This window comes from Sabethes cyaneus, chromosome 2, assembly GCF_943734655.1.
Source record: "Sabethes cyaneus chromosome 2, idSabCyanKW18_F2, whole genome shotgun sequence".
Classification (NCBI taxonomy): domain Eukaryota; kingdom Metazoa; phylum Arthropoda; class Insecta; order Diptera; family Culicidae; genus Sabethes; species Sabethes cyaneus.
In genome coordinates, this window is record NC_071354.1 from 36,868,943 (window position 1) to 36,886,919 (window position 17,977).

The window sequence follows — 17,977 nt, forward strand, 5'->3', positions numbered from 1 at the left end:
AGAAGGTCAAGTTTCGATAACGGAATGTAGCACCTAGAGGCTTTGCTTTGCTTTTTTGCTCCGTTTGCCACACTGCAGAGGACATATTTTGGTCAAATTGTTCATCCTGTTCCAAATTCAAGCACACATTTTGTGAAAATTCGCTGGCATTTAACCCAGCGGAAGTCGAAATTAATTCTGTACTTTGGTGACAAAGAATGCATCTCTTTGGTTTACTGTTGTTGTTTGCCTCATTTTCAAGTACCAAACACACATAAATGTAGGCTGACCAGACGTCCCGGATTATGCGGGACAGTCCCGGATTTGAATGGCTTGTCCCGGATTACTAAACGTCCCGGAAGGTGTCCCGCAATGATTAATTTTTTAATCGAAATAGTTTTTAAGGATGAAACACAGGAAATTATGTTACATTCATTGGCGGAACTAGCACCCATTTCTAGAGGGGGCTAAAGCCCCCGGCATTTTTTTTCGACCATTTTATTTGGTCGGTCAGGTTCACTTAGCCTCCCCTAGTTCCGCCAATGGTTACATTGCATGAAAAAACCTACTGCTGACATCGCTCGACAGCCGGTGCACGTTCTCTTCAGTCACGGCTCCGGCCAGCCGGCACCTCGAACTTCTCATTTTCATCTTCAGCTTTCGCTTCATTATCCCCCAGTATTTCAATACTGGACGAACCCGGGGATAATTTGGGGCACTCAGCTCTTTTGTGATGAACTGAAGTCCATTGTCTATTGTAGCGTGCATACTGAAACTGCGGTAGGCTATCACTTAATGAAGGTCAGAATCCGCCTGATGAGGCACCTACCCCTGTGTATCTCCGAAATCTTATCCGTCACAAAACACTGGTTTTCAAACGGATGCCAATAAAACAGATCCCTTGCCAAGTCATGACCTTTTATCACGAATCCATCCCCAAAACAAATCTAGAATCTGCTACAAGCCCTACCGCGAGCCAGAGCATGAAGAATTTAACCCCTGGGTTTGACTGAAATCGGCCTTCTCTGAAGCTTATTCATCATGGAATCGCGTTTCGTCACCACCCGGCTGCACAGCCCACGAGACCGGATTCTAAGTAGTCTTTGTTTATTGTTTGGGGCTTCTGTTGGGCTCCCCATTTGCACAGTAACACTTGTAGCCATTCCGAGACCGAGTTTTTTCGCCAAAGAACAATCCGTGATGCTGAGATCAACCTTGACTTTCCGAATGACCCTCAACCGCTATTGGCGATCAAGAGTTCAACTCCAACGTCTGGCCTGCGCCTTGCGGACAGCCCTGAAAGTTTCCTAGGAAAACTTTCATTATATCGCTCTTTTGGAATTATCCGTCAGTCCCGCCTTTCATTTCTCCTCTTGCATGACGAATCGACCTTTTCGCGTGCCTAATGGCGGCTGGTTAAAACCCTATATAAAGATATACATTTATAGAGCTTTATGGCTTGTGGGTATACAACTAACGGAAAAATAACATGCTTTTGGCAACTCTGCTCACGTCATGTTGACATTTTCCCCTTGCAAAACTGTCAAGCGTACGTTAGCAAAGTTGCCAAAAGCATTGAAATATTTTCCAAAAGTTGCGCCCACTATCCGCCATTAAGCACGCGAAAAGGTGGATATCTCGAAACTACGTTACGTTACTACGTTACTTCCCGGCCACTGGGAGCGCGGATTTGGCCAATAAGCCATTCAACATGTCCGCATTCATCCAAAAAAAAATCTGGTCACTTTAAATACATAAATGGGATGCTCTGCATGAAATCGTTACGGAATAACTACCCGACCCCCTTCGATTTTACCACCACAGTTTATTCAGGCAGAGCAGCAGAGGGCTAACGTTACGTACCGGCAAGACAAGACAGCAGGCAAAAAAACACACATTTTGAGTGCTGTTTGTGATGATGATCTGATCAGCATGGTAGCAAAGTCGTGAAAGTATATCAATAAATTGACGAAATAGTGCGCATTTTACAGTCTAATTTCCCTAGAATAAATACACTTCTAAAGTTGACGAACATATATGTAAAGTTTGCTGCATCATGCCCAAGGAACAGTTCCGAGAAGCTGATGTTATCAAAAAGATGTAAGTCGAAGCAATATTCCTCACATTTGTCATGCTAATCTAGCCGGTTCTATCTATCGTGTGCTTCCAGCTCGCATGTTTCGTTCGGTATTGACAGCGCTGAGCTAATACAGCAAGAAGCTCATCTGCACGTAGTGGCAAAAAATCTGTACAACCAAGATGCCAATCGAACACCGGTATCCTATGGGGTGCTGGATCGACGGATGGGCGTAAGCCAGAAGGATGCAACATGTGAAACCTGCAAAAAAGGATTGAACGATTGTGTAGGGCACTTTGGATATATTGATCTCGCACTGCCAGTGTTTCATGTGGGTCACTTCCGCGCTACTATCACGATTCTTCAATCTATCTGTAAGGTTTGCTCCCGGGTTATGCTCAAGGAAGAGGAAAAGAAACAGTTTAGCGCCCGGCTAATGAATCCAAATTTGTCATATTTGGCGAAAAAATCAATTCACAGTCAGGTGTTGAAGAAAGCTAAGAAAAATACTAAATGCCCGTACTGCAACTGCTTGAACGGGCCGGTTAAAAAGGGGACAGGACTTATGAAAATCGTTCATGAACCTTTCCGAGGCAAGAAAGCTACGGATCCGTTGGTGACAAATGCATTGGACGAAATGTTAACCGCCATCGAAGGAAATCGTGAGCTGTCGCAGACCGTTGGACCGTCATCGTTGATAAAAGAGCTAAACCCGGTTGAAGTTTTGGATTTGTTTAAGAACATTCCCAAAAGCGACATTCCGCTGCTAGGAATGACTTCGAGGGAATCGAATCCCGCCGATTTGATCGTAACGCGTGTATTTGTTCCACCGGTTTGCATCCGACCCTCGGTGGTATCGGAAGTCAAGGCAGGCACCACGGAAGACGATTTAACGATGAAACAAAGTGAGATTCTGCTGATTAATGATATGATTACCAAGCACAGGCTGACCGGTGGAAAAATTGAATCTATTCAGGAAAGTTGGGACTATTTGCAGCTGCACTGTGCGTTGTATTTTAACAGCGAGATGTCCGGTATTCCACTTTCTCTGATGGTAAGATTTCTATACAGTATTTAGAATGTTGTATTAATTGTGTGGAACTATTTGCAGCCCAAAAAACCAACCCGTGGAATTGTGCAGCGTCTGAAGGGAAAACAAGGTCGGTTCCGCGGTAATTTGTCCGGCAAGCGTGTTGATTTCTCTGCGCGTACTGTAATTTCACCGGATCCCAACCTTATGATTCATCAGGTGGGAGTACCGGATCGTGTTGCTAAAATTTTAACGTTCCCAGAAAGAGTCAACAGCGCTAACATCAATGTAAGTTTTTAAATTGATTTATATTGATGAGGTATATTGTGGTTAATTATTATGTTTATGCGACAGAAAATGCGTCAACTCATAAAACATGGCACCGAAAAACATCCCGGAGCAAATTACGTTCAGCAGAAAGGCAGCGCATTCAAGAAGTACCTAGCGTACGGTAATCGTGACAAGGTGGCACAGGATCTGAAGTGTGGTGACATTGTCGAGCGGCATTTGATGGACGGCGATGTTGTACTGTTCAATCGACAGCCAAGTCTGCACAAGCTCAGTATCATGTGTCACGTGGCGAAAGTTCAACCTCAGCGGACGTTCCGATTTAACGAGTGCGTCTGTACGCCGTATAATGCCGATTTTGACGGTGATGAAATGAATCTTCATCTTCCGCAGACAGAAGAAGCCCGCGCCGAGGCCTTGGTTCTTATGGGGGTAAACTCACCATTAATTTAACTGTTCCATTTATTTCATTATTGACTCTTGCAGAATAAATCCAACCTGGTGACACCACGAAATGGAGAGTTGCTGATTGCTGCTACGCAGGATTTCATTACTGGTGGTTATCTGCTAACACAGAAAGACCAGTTCCTTACTCGGGAACAGGTTATGCAACTGGCTGCCTGCATGCTGTCCGGACCTGATGCCAATATGCAAATTGACTTACCAAAACCGGCCATAATTAAACCAAGAAAAATGTGGACAGGCAAGCAAATTTTTAGTTTGATACTGAAACCGAACAGACAATGCATGGTAAATGCCAATCTCTCGACGAAGGGTCGTAATTATACCAGCAACAAAGATATGTGCATCAAGGATTCGTGGGTTGTTATCCGTAACTCCGAGCTGATGTGCGGCGCAATGGATAAGGGCACGATGGGATCTGGTACAAAAAGCTGTATTTTTTACGTGATACTGAGAGATTTCGGTGAAGACTGGGCAATCCGGTCGATGTGGCGATTGGCTCGCATGGCGTCCTATTTTATGATGAATCATGGTTTTTCGTTTGGAATCGGAGACGTAACCCCTAGCCGAAAGCTGCTCGAGGAGAAGCAAGCCTTGCTGGAAAATGGCTACAGACGGTGCGATGAGTACATTACCGAAATGAAGAAGGGAACCCTCCAATGCCAGCCAGGTTGCACGGCAGAGCAAACACTGGAAGCAGTGATGCTGAAAGAACTGTCCAGCATTCGAGAGCTGGCGGCTAAGGCTTGCTTCCGCGAGCTACATCCGACTAACAGTGCCCTCATTATGGCCCAATCGGGTTCGAAGGGTTCTAATATTAATATTTCTCAGATGATTGCCTGTGTCGGACAGCAGGCTATCAACGGTAAACGGGTGCCGAACGGGTTCGAGGATCGGGCGCTGCCACATTTTGAAAAATTCTGTAAGTATACTTTTTATTGTTCATTTAAAAAATCGATCTCTAATCTAATATGTCAGTCTTAATGGGTAAAAAAATCCCACAAATAATCACCAACATAAAGCTAAGTTATTGATTGGTTTCCATTGGTCCATTTGGACGTTTCACTTGTACTCTTCTGTGAAATATTAAGTAGAAGGCAGGCAATCCTGAATTCAAATGAATTTAAATTGAATATAATTCCCTGTAACATAACGCCAGTCCTAGGCAATTTAGCCAGCATTGACAAACCGTGACTGACTTCAAACTGCCGTAACTTGAAACAGTTTGACTTCAGTTTTATTGTTCTTAAACGGACTCCAACCGACAGAACTAAAAGCCTTATCCATTGTTCTACGGTTGATTCCGATGATATCGACGTCATCCGCAAAACCAAGAAGCATACAAGATTTCGTCATGATAGTCCCGTTTCCTAGAGTTAGAGAGTTAGAGGTTAGAGAGGTTATCTCCTTACCGCTTCACTCCATCCAACGCTACGAAAACCGCTGCGATCTCACCCGCTATTCGTACGATTTTAACCCATCCTGCGTTGCACGAATCAGCGTAATTATTTTCGTCGGAAAACCATGCTCTAGCATCATCTGCCACAGCTAATTTCGTTTGACTGAACCGTATGCCGCCTTAAAGTCCACAAATAGATTATGTGTCTGCAAGTTGTACTCCCAGAGCTTGTTTAGTAACTGACGCAGGGTCGTGGAGTGACCCCTACGAAACCACTCACCAACTCCGCTTGGTACTCCACTAACGGTCTCAGTCTATAGAACAAGATACGGGAATGCACCTTATAGGCATAATTGATCAAGGCATAATTTGTACACTCGAGTCGATGTCCTATTTTGAAACCACTCAAAAACTCGGTATTTGTTCTTCCTCCTGAATCCTGACAATGATTCGGTGGATGGCTACGTACAGCCGCTCTACTTCTTCTTCAGCAGCATAGAGGCGGGTGTACTCCGCCAAATATCGTCCGCAGCACTTTCCGCTCAAACACGGCAAGGGCGCGTATGTCCTCCGTGAGCAGCGTCACAGCTTCAAGTCCATAAAGAACTACCGGTCTAATAAGAGTTTTGTACATTGTTAGCTTCGTGCGGCGGCGTACGCTTCCTGATCGTAGGGTTTTACGAAGGGCAAAGTAGGCCCGATTTTCCGCTTGGATGCGCCGCTGGATCTCCTTACTAGTCTTGTCTGCGGTCACCAGCGATTCCAAATACACGAACTCCTCTACCACTTCTAGTTCGTCGCCGTTAACGGTTACCGTCCGTGTGAGGCGCGCGTTTGTTTCCTTTGAGCCTCTCCCTTTCATGTATTTGGTCTTCGACGCATTTATTTTTAGCTCAATTCTCCTAGACTCCGCTTTTAGCCTGGCGTAGATTGCCTCCGCCTTCGCAAAGTTCCTGGCTATGATATCTAAGTCATCTGCAAAGCCTGGAAGTTGGCTACCTTGCTAAATATCGTGCCTCTCGTTTCGATGCCCACTCGTCGGATCACCCTCTCAAGAGCGATGTTGAACAGCATGCAGGATAAACCGTCACCTTGTCTCAATCCTCGCCGCGTCTCGAAGGGACTCGAGAGTGTCCCAGAGATGCGTACGAAACACATCACTCGATCCAATGTAGCTCTGATTAGTCGCGTCAGTTTGTCCGGAAAACCGTGTTCATGCATTATCTGCCATAGCTTGTCTCGATCGACTGTATCGTAAGCTGCTTTGATATCAACAAAGATGTGATGCATGGGCACGTTGTACTCCCGACATTTCTGCCAGATCTGTCGGATAGTAAAAATTTGGTCCGTAGTTGCGCGAGCCCCCATGAAATCCGCCTGATAATTCTCTACGAAACCTCGTGCTATCGGTGACAACCGGCGTAACAGGATCTAGGAGAGTACATTGTAGGCGGCGTTTACCAGCGTAATACCACGATAGTTGCAACAGTCTAGCCGATCACCCTTTTTGTAGATGGGACAAACCACTCCTTCCACCCATTCTTCCGGTAGCTTTTCCGCCTCCCAAATCCTCGAGATAACCCAGTGTAGAGCATTTATTAGCGTTTCTCCGCCATGTTTATAAAGCTCTGCCGGTAGGCCGTCCTTCCCAGCGGCTTTATTGGTCTTCAGCAGCCCGATTTCTTGTTTGACTTCTTGGAGATCAGGTGCTAGGACATCACTATCTTCTATGGGCGCTCCCAGGTTAATTTCCGTTCCGCCTCCTTCTGCGACTTCGCCATTGAGATGTTCATCAAAGAACTGCTTCCATCTGTCGACCACTTCGCGCTCGTTTATAATTAGATTCCCTCCCTCGTCCCTACACATGTCAGGTTTCGGTGTGTAGCCCTTCCGAGTTTGGTTCACCTTCTCATAAAACTTGTGCGTCATTAACTCGGAATAGTTGTTCTAATTCTTCACGATTTCTGTCCTCTTTTGGCGCTTTTGCCTCCTCAGGATCGTGGTTATCTGGTTCCTAGCTCGTCGTTATTTGGCCAGGTTCTCCCTAGTGGCAATACTTAGATAATTTTTCCAAGCAGTTTTTCCCCTTCACCACTTGTTGGCATTCCCCATCAAACCAATCATTTTGTGTACTCCGAGGCTCAATATCTAGTGCCGCGAAAGCGGCCTCTCCGATGGCCGAGCGTATTCTGCCTCAACCGTCTTCGAGGTTTGAAGCACCTAACTCCTCGGAAGAAGGCAATTCTTCCGGAAGTTCTCGGCAGCTTGCGGGTTATCTAGCTGCCTGATGTTCAGCCGAGGAGGGCGGCTTTGACGTGTCCGGTATACGGTGGACAGCTTTGAGCGCAAATGTACCGCTACTAGGGTCTGAACCAATATCCACACCCCGTCGGGAGCGTACGTTCGTGATGTTAGAGAAAAACCGGCCCTCTATGAGAACGTGGTCAATTTGGTTCATTGTACGTTGGTCAGGTGATCTCCAGGTGGGTTTGTGGATATCCTTGCGCGGGAAAAACGTGCTTCGGATCACGAGTCCTCAGGAAGCTGCGAAGTTTATACATCGTTGGCCGTTATCGTTTGTGTCGGTGTGCAGGCTATGGGGTCCTACCACCGGTCTATACATTTCTTCCCTACCGACCAGGGCGTTCATATCCCCGACGACGATCTTGATGTCCCGTGAGCAGCTGTCGTACGTTGCCTCCAGCCTCGTGTAGAACGCTTCTTTCTCATCGTCGGGTCTACCTTCGTACGGGCTGTTCACGTTAATGATGCTATAATTGAAGAAACGACTCTTTATCCTCAATACACACATTCTCTCGTTGATCGCCTTCCAATCTATCACGCGATCCTGCATTCAGCCCAACATTACAAAGCCCGTTCCCAGTTCGTTGGTAGTGCCACCGCTTTGGTAAAACTGAGCCTTTCCGCCACGGATCTTCCATACCTTCTCTCCTTTGCGACAGATTTCCTGCAGAGCTACGATACCGAGTTTGCGGGGTTCAAGCTGTTCAATCAGCACCCGCTCGCAACCTGCGAAATTTAGCGATCTGCAGTTCCAAGTACCGAGTCTCCATTCGTCGTCCTTGTTCCGTCGCCTAGGTTGATGCCGAATATTCCGCTCCGAATATGCTTGAATGTTGTTAGTTTTTGAATTTGGGTGGGTAACCGTACTGAGGCAACACTACCGAGTCTGGCGATGGGGCTGCCATCTTATAGTGCCGAGACTCACTATACCTCCTTCCCGGTTAGTTTACGACCTGAGTTTCCACCGGGGTTGGTTACCCGATCTCCGCTAAGGTTGCTCGTATTCCGGCTGGTACCACGAGGAGGTTGGGATCGGAGTTGCTGGATAAGGGGCTAACGACCACTATGGAGTCTATATTCCGCATTATCCAGCCGTTTACCTACCAATTCTTCTTCAATATACTTACCTCAAAAAAGAAACGGACTCGAAAATATTTGACGTCTTTCTTTATATGTCAAACCGCTTGCTTCGATTGAGTAAATAGTTCATTAGAATGGAACAGAAATTCTACTCGTTAATTAAATTAAATTTTTATTTTTCAACTTTCAGCCAAAATCCCCGCGGCACGTGGTTTCGTGCAGAACAGTTTCTACTCCGGGCTGACGCCAACGGAGTTTTTCTTCCACACGATGGCCGGTCGCGAGGGGCTGGTCGATACGGCTGTAAAGACGGCCGAAACTGGCTACCTGCAGCGACGGCTGGTGAAATGCTTGGAAGATCTGGTAGTCCAGTACGACGGCACGGTGCGCAATGCCATCGGCGAAGTGGTGGAGTTTACCTACGGCGGCGATGGGCTGGATCCGGCTTTTATGGAGGTTAAGAATAAGCCGGTTGATTTCGAACGGCAGTTTATGCACGTTAGGAATGTGTATCCGTGTCGCAGTGAGAAACCGCTGGCTGGAGCTGAGGTGCTCGCCTCCGGCGAGGAAATTCTCAAGATGCCCGAGTTCGATGGGTGTCGTGCGGATTTCAGAAAGGAAAGCTTGTAAGTCATAATTTTTTTGTTGATTTTAAACAATTGTTAAAATTGATTTTTTGCAGGGAATATTTGGAAAAGTTTGGTGCCCGATTAAGTCAAATTCAAAGTCGGTATAAAAACCGCTTCAAGGTAGCTCAGGAAATTGAAAGAACCACCAAAGGTCAGATCGAAACGCTTCTGCTGCAAGTACGTGACAAGTATAATAAGGCCATCACTGAACCTGGCACCGCTGTTGGAGCGCTGGCCGCTCAGAGTATTGGAGAGCCGGGAACGCAAATGACGCTCAAAACTTTCCACTTTGCCGGTGTGGCATCGATGAACATTACGCAGGGCGTTCCGCGTATCGTGGAAATCATCAATGCCACCAAAGCCATTTCGACGCCTATCATCACTGCGGAGATTGAGAACAAGATGAGCATGGAGTTTGCTCGAAAGGTTAAGGCACGGATCGAGAAAACCACGCTGGGAGAGATTTCTTCGTACATCGAAGAGGCTTACAAGGCTGACGATTGTTTTCTGCTAATTAAGTTGGATTTGGATAGAATTCGAGTGCTGGGATTGGAAGTTAATGCTGAGACTATCAGATACTCGTAAGTGATTGGAATTTTGTATTGTTTGCAGTACTATTAATTTAAAGTTTGGTTTTAGAATCTGCACATCAAAGCTGAAGCTTAAGCAAGACAACGTGGAAGTTTACGGTCCGTCGCTTATCGTTATCCGACCGGATCCGGCGAAACACAGTCACGCCCTGAATGCAGAGTTGCAGCGACTGCTCACCGCGATTCCGAACGTGGTCGTTGCTGGACTGCCTCAAGTTTCCCGAGCCGTTATTGCCGTGGACGATTCACGTGGTCCCCCTACGTACAAACTATGCGTAGAAGGGTACGGACTGCGGGACGTAATGGCCACGTACGGAGTTGTGGGAGCGAAAACCAAGAGTAACAACATACTGGAGGTTTATCTCACGTTGGGCATCGAAGCTGCCCGGACTACGATCATGAACGAAATTACCGACGTAATGGAAGGACACGGAATGAGTGTGGATCATAGGCACATTATGCTGTTGGCCAGTCAAATGACATCACGAGGGGAAGTGCTCGGCATTACCCGCCATGGGTTGGCAAAAATGCGCGAATCCGTTTTCAATTTAGCTTCTGTAAGTCCTCTGCTTAATTTGATTAGGTATAAGAGGGAATAAACTAATTTTCATTTGCATTTACAGTTCGAAAAAACTGCTGATCACCTGTTTGATGCTGCCTATTACGGGCAAACGGATTCCATAGATGGAGTGTCGGAAAGAATTATCCTTGGAATGCCGGCTTCCATCGGGACGGGTTTGTTTAAGTTGATTCACAATCACAAGGATACCAAGCTGGAGAAAGTTGTGGAACCAATTTTTAATGTAACGTGACGAAAACCTCGACTTTTTTTATGATAAGAGAATTATTTATTAAAATATTGTTCCCGTAGTTTGAAACAAAAACGAAAATGAGTGAGAGAAGTTGAAATAAACGGTTATGTTTTTTTTAAACTACATGATCTGAACTATCTTATTGAAGTTTTCCACTGCAAAGTTTCTCCATAATTTCATGGTTGTACGTCGAATGCAACATAAGTCCCAAGACACCGGCGCGCGATGCCATGGCCTGCCGAATTTGGCGCTCCTGTTCGACGAGTTCATCCATTTTCAACCACTGCCGAACGCGCTCTAGATCTATTTCCGCCCTTCGAATTTTCTCCCACACGTAATGCTTGAAACAGGATTTCTTAGGAGCCCTAAAATTTGAAAATAGTTGGGAAAAATTCGAAAAAACAGTTTTTCAGTAATACTAACCGACAAAACTCCCCGGTCAGCTGGAAAACGTTGCGCACCAGTGGACAACCGCACACGTCCGTGTCGCTCACTTTCGGATCCTTGCAGTGCTCGGGGCACAGCACACGCAACCGCTTGCAGTACGTTTTGCTGGCCGGATTGTAGAAATCGCAAAACATCGAATTGCCTTCGATTCGCGTTTTGAAGATGCTGCCAAAACTTGCCTGGCTTTCGTACTTGTTGAAGCATTTTTCCATGTGCCGTATCGCCGTTTTGGAGTGAATCTCGTGCCCGCAGGTGATACAATAGGTAGACATTTCATCCTCTACGTCGTTGTTGTCCAGAGCGTTCGGGTCCAGGGTGCACCGCTTGGCACGATCAACCAGCAGATCTAATTCGGCATGCCGCTTATCCAGTTCCGCTAGAGTCGCTCGGACAATGGTTTGCTTTGTTCGAATGGCTTCAAGGGCCTTTTTGTTCTGTTCCTCGCAAATCGCCGGGCTTAGCGACCATTCCTGAATGCGCTGGGGAAGAACTTGATAAATTCGGCTGGTTGCCAGCTTCATACCACAGTGGTCGGAGCAATACTTTGATTGCGGTCTCGCCGTCATTATACACCCCGGTCCAAAACATTGCCGGTCACCTTCCAAAGCGGGATTTCGCACCACCTCCGGAGTCAATGATCTTTTCCGCTTCTTAGCTCGAGATGCCGCTTTCGATTCTCGGTCTTTTTTCCTGCTGACCGTATTGGTACATTGTCTCAACTCACACCGTTGCTTCCGTCCGTTAGCCATATATCCCAGACAAGCATCGCAGCTTCCGCAGCTTTGCGCATTGCAACCCTCGCATTGACCACATCGTTTTTCCGATTTGCTGCCTGTTCCTTTTTCCTTCGGCTTTTTCTGCTTCTTTTCGTCGGAATTATTTACCGGCGCTTGTGCCGGCACCAAACGAAAGACGGTCTGCAGCGACGGATCTTCCTCCTTGCAGCGCTGACAGTAGTAGTGCTTGATGTGTTTTGCCTCCTTTTCCGAAACGTTGATACAATCGCCGTGGTACCATTCCTCACAGGCATCGCAACCGCTAACAAGATAAATCAGAACATAATGTAAAATATAACTAAAATATTATCGTGGGGGAAACCTACATCATAAACCGTGACGAATCGGAAGACCGACAGATGCAGTACGCTTGGCCATCCTGTTTCAGTATTGTCGCGATCTTACTTTTTCGCTCCGGAAGATCGAACTGTCGGGCTATTTCCTCCTTCTGTAAATTAGTGAGTCAAGCGAATTAGTTAATTTAGCGAGTTAACAAACACGTCCCGGTTAAGGCAAACTTACCGATTTTTTACTTTTTTTCTTCTGATCTGACATTGTTGATTCAATGCAAAGCACCAGAAATTTAACAAAATCCCGATTTTTGAACGATTTAACTTGTTTACTTTCGCGTATTTTATTCTAATCTCTTCAATCCATAGTGAAGAAGCTTACCTAAAGCTTCACAAGCACAGCTACCTACACGCTACACACGACAGTGGCAATATCGATGACGTAATTAAAAAGGGCTCATTTCACTTCTATAAATTAACCACAGTTGATTCAGCAAGTGTGACAGCTGTGAGGCTGTGACAGCTGACAGGGGTTGTTTGTGATTGTTGACTGCGTGCGGTTTGTCTACCTCCCATTCCACTACAATTTTATTCACAAAAACAAAATAGTTTGCAGTGCCTGATGGTGGTTTTATCGCGTCGAAAATCTTTTAGAAAATCATGAAATTCTCTACTAGCAACGCCAAATGCTCTTCCTATAGTGGAAAGCATGTTATCTACATTGGAACGCACACAGGATCCTTTAAAAGTAAGTTTTTCAGTTCACGGCAACCAGCCACGTGCGTTTGTGTTTGCATTTTTTTTTTCATTAATATCCTAATGTTTTTGTAGAGCTTGAACCTTTCGAAGAGGATCCCTACCGGCAGTTGAACCTACAGCAAATTGATGTCCTGAACAAAACTTCCAAGGTAACATGTATGGAATTTGGCAATTCGGAGCAAACGGAAATTTTGATTGGCCGAGCCAATCACTACGTGAAAGTTTTCAACTGTCCCAACGAAGATACATCGTCAAGTTTTGAAGCCGGGGAAGGTGAAGTGGTTGGATTGGGCAGATCCAATGGGTGAGTAGTAAAACTATAGGTATATTTCCCGTTAGAATGCTTAAAATATGATTTTTACCATTCAGCTGCATTGTCGTTGGAACCAGCAACGGTACTGTAAAAATAGTAAAATACCCGGAACCAATCGAATTCTCCGCAGGAGAAAACCTCGCCAAGTTACGAGTCTACCAGCAAGACCCTACGCTGATGGTCACGGGAGGCAAAGGACTAAAGCAAATCATTAAAGTGTGGGATTTAGAAACACAAAAGGCTACCTTCACGGCTAAAAACGTCCGGAAGGACATGCTAGAGTTGGAGCAACCGGTTTGGGAAAATGATGTAGCGTTCGTCGATCGAAATACAGTGGCTTCCTGCTCGCGTCACGGTTACGTACGAGTGTATGACCTTCGGGGTCCGCAACGCCGTCCAGTGCAAGCTTACTCACCACCGGACGACCTGCTAGCGTTTACGTGTCTCGCAAACCATGGACAGTACCTGTACGCCGGTACAACTACGGTGGGCACACGAGCTTTCGATATACGAAAAATGAAAAACCATATTCACGTTTACAAAGGATTCACCGGAACAGTTACAAGCTTGAGTATTGATGCCACTGGAAGTTATCTATTTTCTTCCTGTTTGGATCGCTATACTCGCGTTCACAATGCACAAAAAACGGCAATGGTTTACCAGTGTTACGTAAAGTCGAAACCAACTCAGATCCTATGTGCGGAATATCAGCCGAAAGTAACCACTACTGAGGAAGACGATGATTTAATTCTAGTGGAAGAAAGCAAAGACGACGATGAAGTCGATTCGGAATATGAGGATATGTTTGCAAAAATGCAAACTGTTGAGTAAGTGATAGAATAAGTCACTCACTACCTATTTGATTTTAAATTTTATTGATATTTTTTCATTTTAGCGAAAAAATGGCATCGAACAAACGGAAAAGTAACGCTGCGCAGCAAGATCAGCCCAAGGCTAAAATAACTAAGAAGAAAATAAAAACGAAAAAATAAAAGCTTCGTTACCATATTACCAAGCACTCGTTGATCAGCTTCATTTGGCGTCGGTGATGTCTGCATGTCCGTAAAAGAGTCATGAATGTCCGTACAGAGAGTCAGCTTTGTGTGAATTTGTTATCTATGAAACTTCAGTTGGCTACGCAAACCGTAGAAAGCCCAAACTGCGGTTGCAAATCGCTGTTCTACTTCGCGCCTTACATTGTTGTCACATGTGACGAGCGCAAAGTACCTATGAATTCTTCTACTACTTCATAGTGTTCCCCAGCTGGCATCAATACTATTGCTGTTGCAGTTGAAAACTGTAATAATCGACTCGCGACATTCGGTTTCATTCTTGTTCTGTGTGTCGCAACTACGTCGCACGTGGTGCGCTGTATAGCGCATCAATGTGCGATCACAGCGCACCACGTGCGACGTAGTTGCGACACACAGAACAAGAATAAAAGCGAATGTCGCGAGTCGATTATTACGGTTTTCAACTGCAACAGCAATATTTGGACTCCCACGTTTCATACTAGTAAGCATGTCACTAGAATCTCTTTTTAGGTCCATTCATTTCACGTGATTTCGTTTTACCGTGGACGCACCATACTTGACGCGGGTCCAAAGTTGACGCACTTTTCAGAAATTTTCTATAATAACTTATCTTGACTATTAATATTTCGCAAAAGTGTACCTTTGACACTTTGTTTACACTTATGAAACGCATTCATGCCATAAAAAGCTTTTGATTGGTCATTTATAATTGTAAATAAAAAATAAACAGAAAGGGTGTTTGTCAAATGCGCCATTTTTTTCCTACCTTAGCACAAACGCTAAAGAAACACTCAACTATGTTTTATATTTTTTAACGCGTAAAAGTGCTTGTTGCGGCACAAAGCCGAAGTATGACCGCGTTGACCTTCACATCTAGCAGAACAACAATCAGTGTACTCGGTCGAAGATGAGACAAAGCGCTATTGTTGTTCTGGCTAGATGTAGCAACAATAAGCTATTGTCGAAATATGTATAAATAGGACAATAAACGCGAGTTTTGTGGTTCAGTCCGTTCGCAGCCACCGCCGCTGGCGGTGGTCTGCAAAGCGCAACACTTTCGTCACATATTGCATAATAATATCACAGTCCCGTTGGTAACCGGCCACCCTTATGACGATCACGGAACATTGGTGCCGTGACCAGGATTTGTCCTGGCACTGACAACGTTTTACCAACGGGACTTCAGTTTTATCGATCGTGCTATCGGTTCGAAGCAACACGTGATATTTTCGGTAGTGGTATAGTGACTAGAACAGTAACAGTTTACTAACGGGACATCAAATCCATCGACCGTGTTGCTGCATTGCTACTAGAGTGTGTTACATTTGGCATCCACGTAGTGGGATGATGCCGCTGAACCTTGCTGTGCTCGTCGTACCAGAGGAATTACGGCATATCGATAGTCGAAATAGGATTTCATTCACTACGCTTCAGCTAGGCCGGTGTGGGTGACTTCGCAGCCGCTTAGCAACAAATCCCCGAGCGGAGCTATGCCGGTGCGGGCGAATCACAGCCGCTTAGTAAAATACATTCAGCTTCTGAATCCCCGGTTTTGGATTCAGCCAGTAGTAGGAGGGCTGTACAGCACCGAAGCTTGCAGCATCCGAGGGTGTATTCTTATCAGCAAGTGCTCAGTTGCGGATAGAAATTTCATCTGGGTCGTTCGCCAGAAGGAAGCTAGCTCGCTGGCATTCTGTCGTTCATCCATTTCGTTTCATCGGTACATCGTTATGAGAATTCATGTGTGATAATCCGGCCACCAAGTGCCAATTTGTGTGGACACCAGATCCAGTTGTAACCTTCGGCCACTCTGCGCCAACTTGTGAGGACGCCAGGTCCAATCGTTATAATCCGGCCAATCAGCGCCAATTTGTGAGGACGCCAGGTCCAGTTGTAATAGTCCGGCCACGCAGCGCCATTTTGTGAGGACGCCAGGTCCATTTGTGATAACCCGGCCACCTAGCGCCAATTCGTTTTTGATGATCCAGCCACTCGGCTCCATGTGAGGACACCAGGTCCAGATTCGTTATTCAGGCCACTCCGCGCCATTGTGTAGGGACACACGGTCCAGTTACGTTATACCAGCCACTCTGCGCCAGTTCAAGTGATAGACTGAGAGACTTCGACTACATCTCACCAGTTAAATTTTTTGCCTTCCTGCTAAGGCCTAGAATCATTTTCGTTTTGTACATCGCAGTGTAGAACCTTCGGTTTTGGTGCGGGAGTATGTTGCGGCACAAAGCCGAAGTATGACCGCGTTGACCTTCACATCTAGCAGAACAACAATCAGTGTACTCGGTCGAAGATGAGACAAAGCGCTATTGTTGTTCTGGCTAGATGTAGCAACAATAAGCTATTGTCGAAATATGTATAAATAGGACAATAAACGCGAGTTTTGTGGTTCAGTCCGTTCGCAGCCACCGCCGCTGGCGGTGGTCTGCAAAGCGCAACACTTTCGTCACATATTGCATAATAATATCACAGTCCCGTTGGTAACCGGCCACCCTTATGACGATCACGGAACAGTGCTTTTTTGTTCTAATATCTTCGAAAACTGTTAAAACTTAAGTATTATTAATATATTGTATACGTTATTCGAACTGTAAAAGCTTTTTAGCTTATTTCTGGACAAAAATGTTTTGCGTCAAATTAGGCTCTTAGTGTTCCTTATTATTTACAGAGTAAGATATAAAAAGTATGTCATCTATTCCGACACTAAATATCTCGTAAGTCACCAAGAAAGATATTTGTTCAACAGTTTACCGTCCCATTAGGTGTTACAGAGGCCACAGTTCGTCGGAAAAAGCTGCAGAAAACACTTTCCCAGGGCAAACATATGGTTTTAGCGTTGGAGAGGAGGTCCTATAAACTGTAAATGACTTGTTTTGCTTATGCGTAAAATCAAGTTCCCCAAACGGGTAGGGCAATCAAAAATATTGGTTTAGGTTAAATGAGGACACTTTTTTCGTTTGTCTGACCGATCCAACCCTGCAGTTACTGCAGTTTCCGGTAAGTGGCTAATTTAGTTTTTCCTGCGACACCCTGAATCTTGATACTTTCCTAGCTGTCATTCAAAACAATGTATAACTGTTTTAGGAAAGTCATTTCCAGAATTTTCATTGTTAAACACAAATTATGCCAGATTTTTGAATAGCCTGGTTGTGTTTGCAATATAAACATATCGGCTGAGGGCTGTCCCAATTCTCCCAACGTTTTCGCAAAAACTGGGGTGAAATATATCCACACAAATAACGAAAACCTTGTGTAACTATTTAAAATAATGCGCAGTTATCTAAAATACAAAATACATCGTCGTTTTTGTTAAATTATACTAATTTTTCAAGTGCGTCAAATAAGGAACATTTCGCGTCAAATAAGGCACGTTGCAAAATACATGCGTCAATTTAGGAACCCCGAGCGTCTCACAAAAACTTGACAAAATATAAAGAATTCAAGGCATATTTACTGTTTGTTTATTTTTTACATATTCTTTGCTAGTCTAACTATTACTGTGCAAAACCTTGACTTTATTGGCCAAACCGTCATTTTGTAATTAATGTTTAAAATTGAAAATTTCTTAACCGCGTCAAATTTGGTGCTTGCACGGTACGTCCGAAATTTGAATTAACGTTCTCTTTTTTACGACAGATCTTTTACGTCCTTTCAATAGTGGACGTAAAACGAAACTTGAGTCTACTTTTTTTGGAC

General features: G+C 45.1%; 3 protein-coding genes across 4 annotated transcripts; 2 read left to right on the plus strand and 1 right to left on the minus strand.

The window, feature by feature from the left end:
• Positions 1 to 1,904: 1,904 nt before the first annotated feature.
• LOC128738495 (DNA-directed RNA polymerase III subunit RPC1) lies at positions 1,905 to 10,750 on the plus strand. 2 transcript variants are annotated; one of them, XM_053833684.1, is made up of 10 exons: positions 1,905 to 1,914; positions 1,971 to 2,079; positions 2,150 to 3,110; positions 3,168 to 3,374; positions 3,441 to 3,806; positions 3,861 to 4,758; positions 8,810 to 9,245; positions 9,302 to 9,829; positions 9,888 to 10,395; positions 10,462 to 10,750. In XM_053833684.1, exons 2-10 carry the CDS (start codon positions 2,036 to 2,038, stop codon positions 10,648 to 10,650), a joined length of 4,137 nt encoding a protein of 1,378 aa, XP_053689659.1. In that variant the 5' UTR covers positions 1,905 to 1,914; positions 1,971 to 2,035; the 3' UTR covers positions 10,651 to 10,750. The 2 variants fall into 2 exon arrangements, with proteins under 2 accessions (XP_053689659.1, XP_053689658.1); XM_053833683.1 differs by having other exon boundaries at positions 1,906 to 2,079.
• LOC128738496 (CXXC-type zinc finger protein 1-like) lies at positions 10,683 to 12,494 on the minus strand. Its single transcript, XM_053833685.1, has 4 exons — positions 12,396 to 12,494; positions 12,200 to 12,321; positions 11,074 to 12,135; positions 10,683 to 11,015 (listed from the first exon to the last, which is right to left on the minus strand). Exons 1-4 carry the CDS (start codon positions 12,426 to 12,428, stop codon positions 10,790 to 10,792), a joined length of 1,443 nt encoding a protein of 480 aa, XP_053689660.1. The 5' UTR covers positions 12,429 to 12,494; the 3' UTR covers positions 10,683 to 10,789.
• A 241-nt stretch (positions 12,495 to 12,735) lies between these two features.
• On the plus strand, positions 12,736 to 14,242 carry LOC128737366 (WD repeat-containing protein 74). The gene is made up of 4 exons (XM_053831988.1): positions 12,736 to 12,911; positions 12,995 to 13,226; positions 13,292 to 14,062; positions 14,131 to 14,242. The coding sequence occupies exons 1-4, from the start codon at positions 12,824 to 12,826 to the stop codon at positions 14,225 to 14,227; spliced, it is 1,188 nt and encodes a 395-aa protein (XP_053687963.1). The 5' UTR covers positions 12,736 to 12,823; the 3' UTR covers positions 14,228 to 14,242.
• The last annotated feature ends 3,735 nt before the right edge of the window (positions 14,243 to 17,977 follow it).

Bases quoted from the DNA above. Each gene is read 5' to 3' on its own strand.
- LOC128738496 (XM_053833685.1), bottom strand. From the start codon at position 12,428: ATGTCAGATCAGAAGAAAAAAAGTAAAAAATCG. The intron at 12,322-12,395 runs GTAAGTTTGCCT...ACTAATTTACAG, and splicing joins AGAAAAAAAGTAAAAAATCG to AAGGAGGAAATAGCCCGACA. The intron at 12,136-12,199 runs GTAGGTTTCCCC...TTATCTTGTTAG, and splicing joins GATTCGTCACGGTTTATGAT to CGGTTGCGATGCCTGTGAGG.
- LOC128737366 (XM_053831988.1), top strand. From the start codon at position 12,824: ATGAAATTCTCTACTAGCAACGCCAAATGCTCTTCCTATAGTGGAAAG. The intron at 12,912-12,994 runs GTAAGTTTTTCA...ATGTTTTTGTAG, and splicing joins GCACACAGGATCCTTTAAAA to AGCTTGAACCTTTCGAAGAG. The intron at 14,063-14,130 runs GTAAGTGATAGA...TTTTCATTTTAG, and splicing joins GCAAAAATGCAAACTGTTGA to CGAAAAAATGGCATCGAACA.
- LOC128738495 (XM_053833684.1), top strand. From the start codon at position 2,036: ATGCCCAAGGAACAGTTCCGAGAAGCTGATGTTATCAAAAAGAT. The intron at 4,759-8,809 runs GTAAGTATACTT...TTCAACTTTCAG, and splicing joins GCCACATTTTGAAAAATTCT to CCAAAATCCCCGCGGCACGT. The intron at 9,830-9,887 runs GTAAGTGATTGG...GTTTGGTTTTAG, and splicing joins GCTGAGACTATCAGATACTC to AATCTGCACATCAAAGCTGA.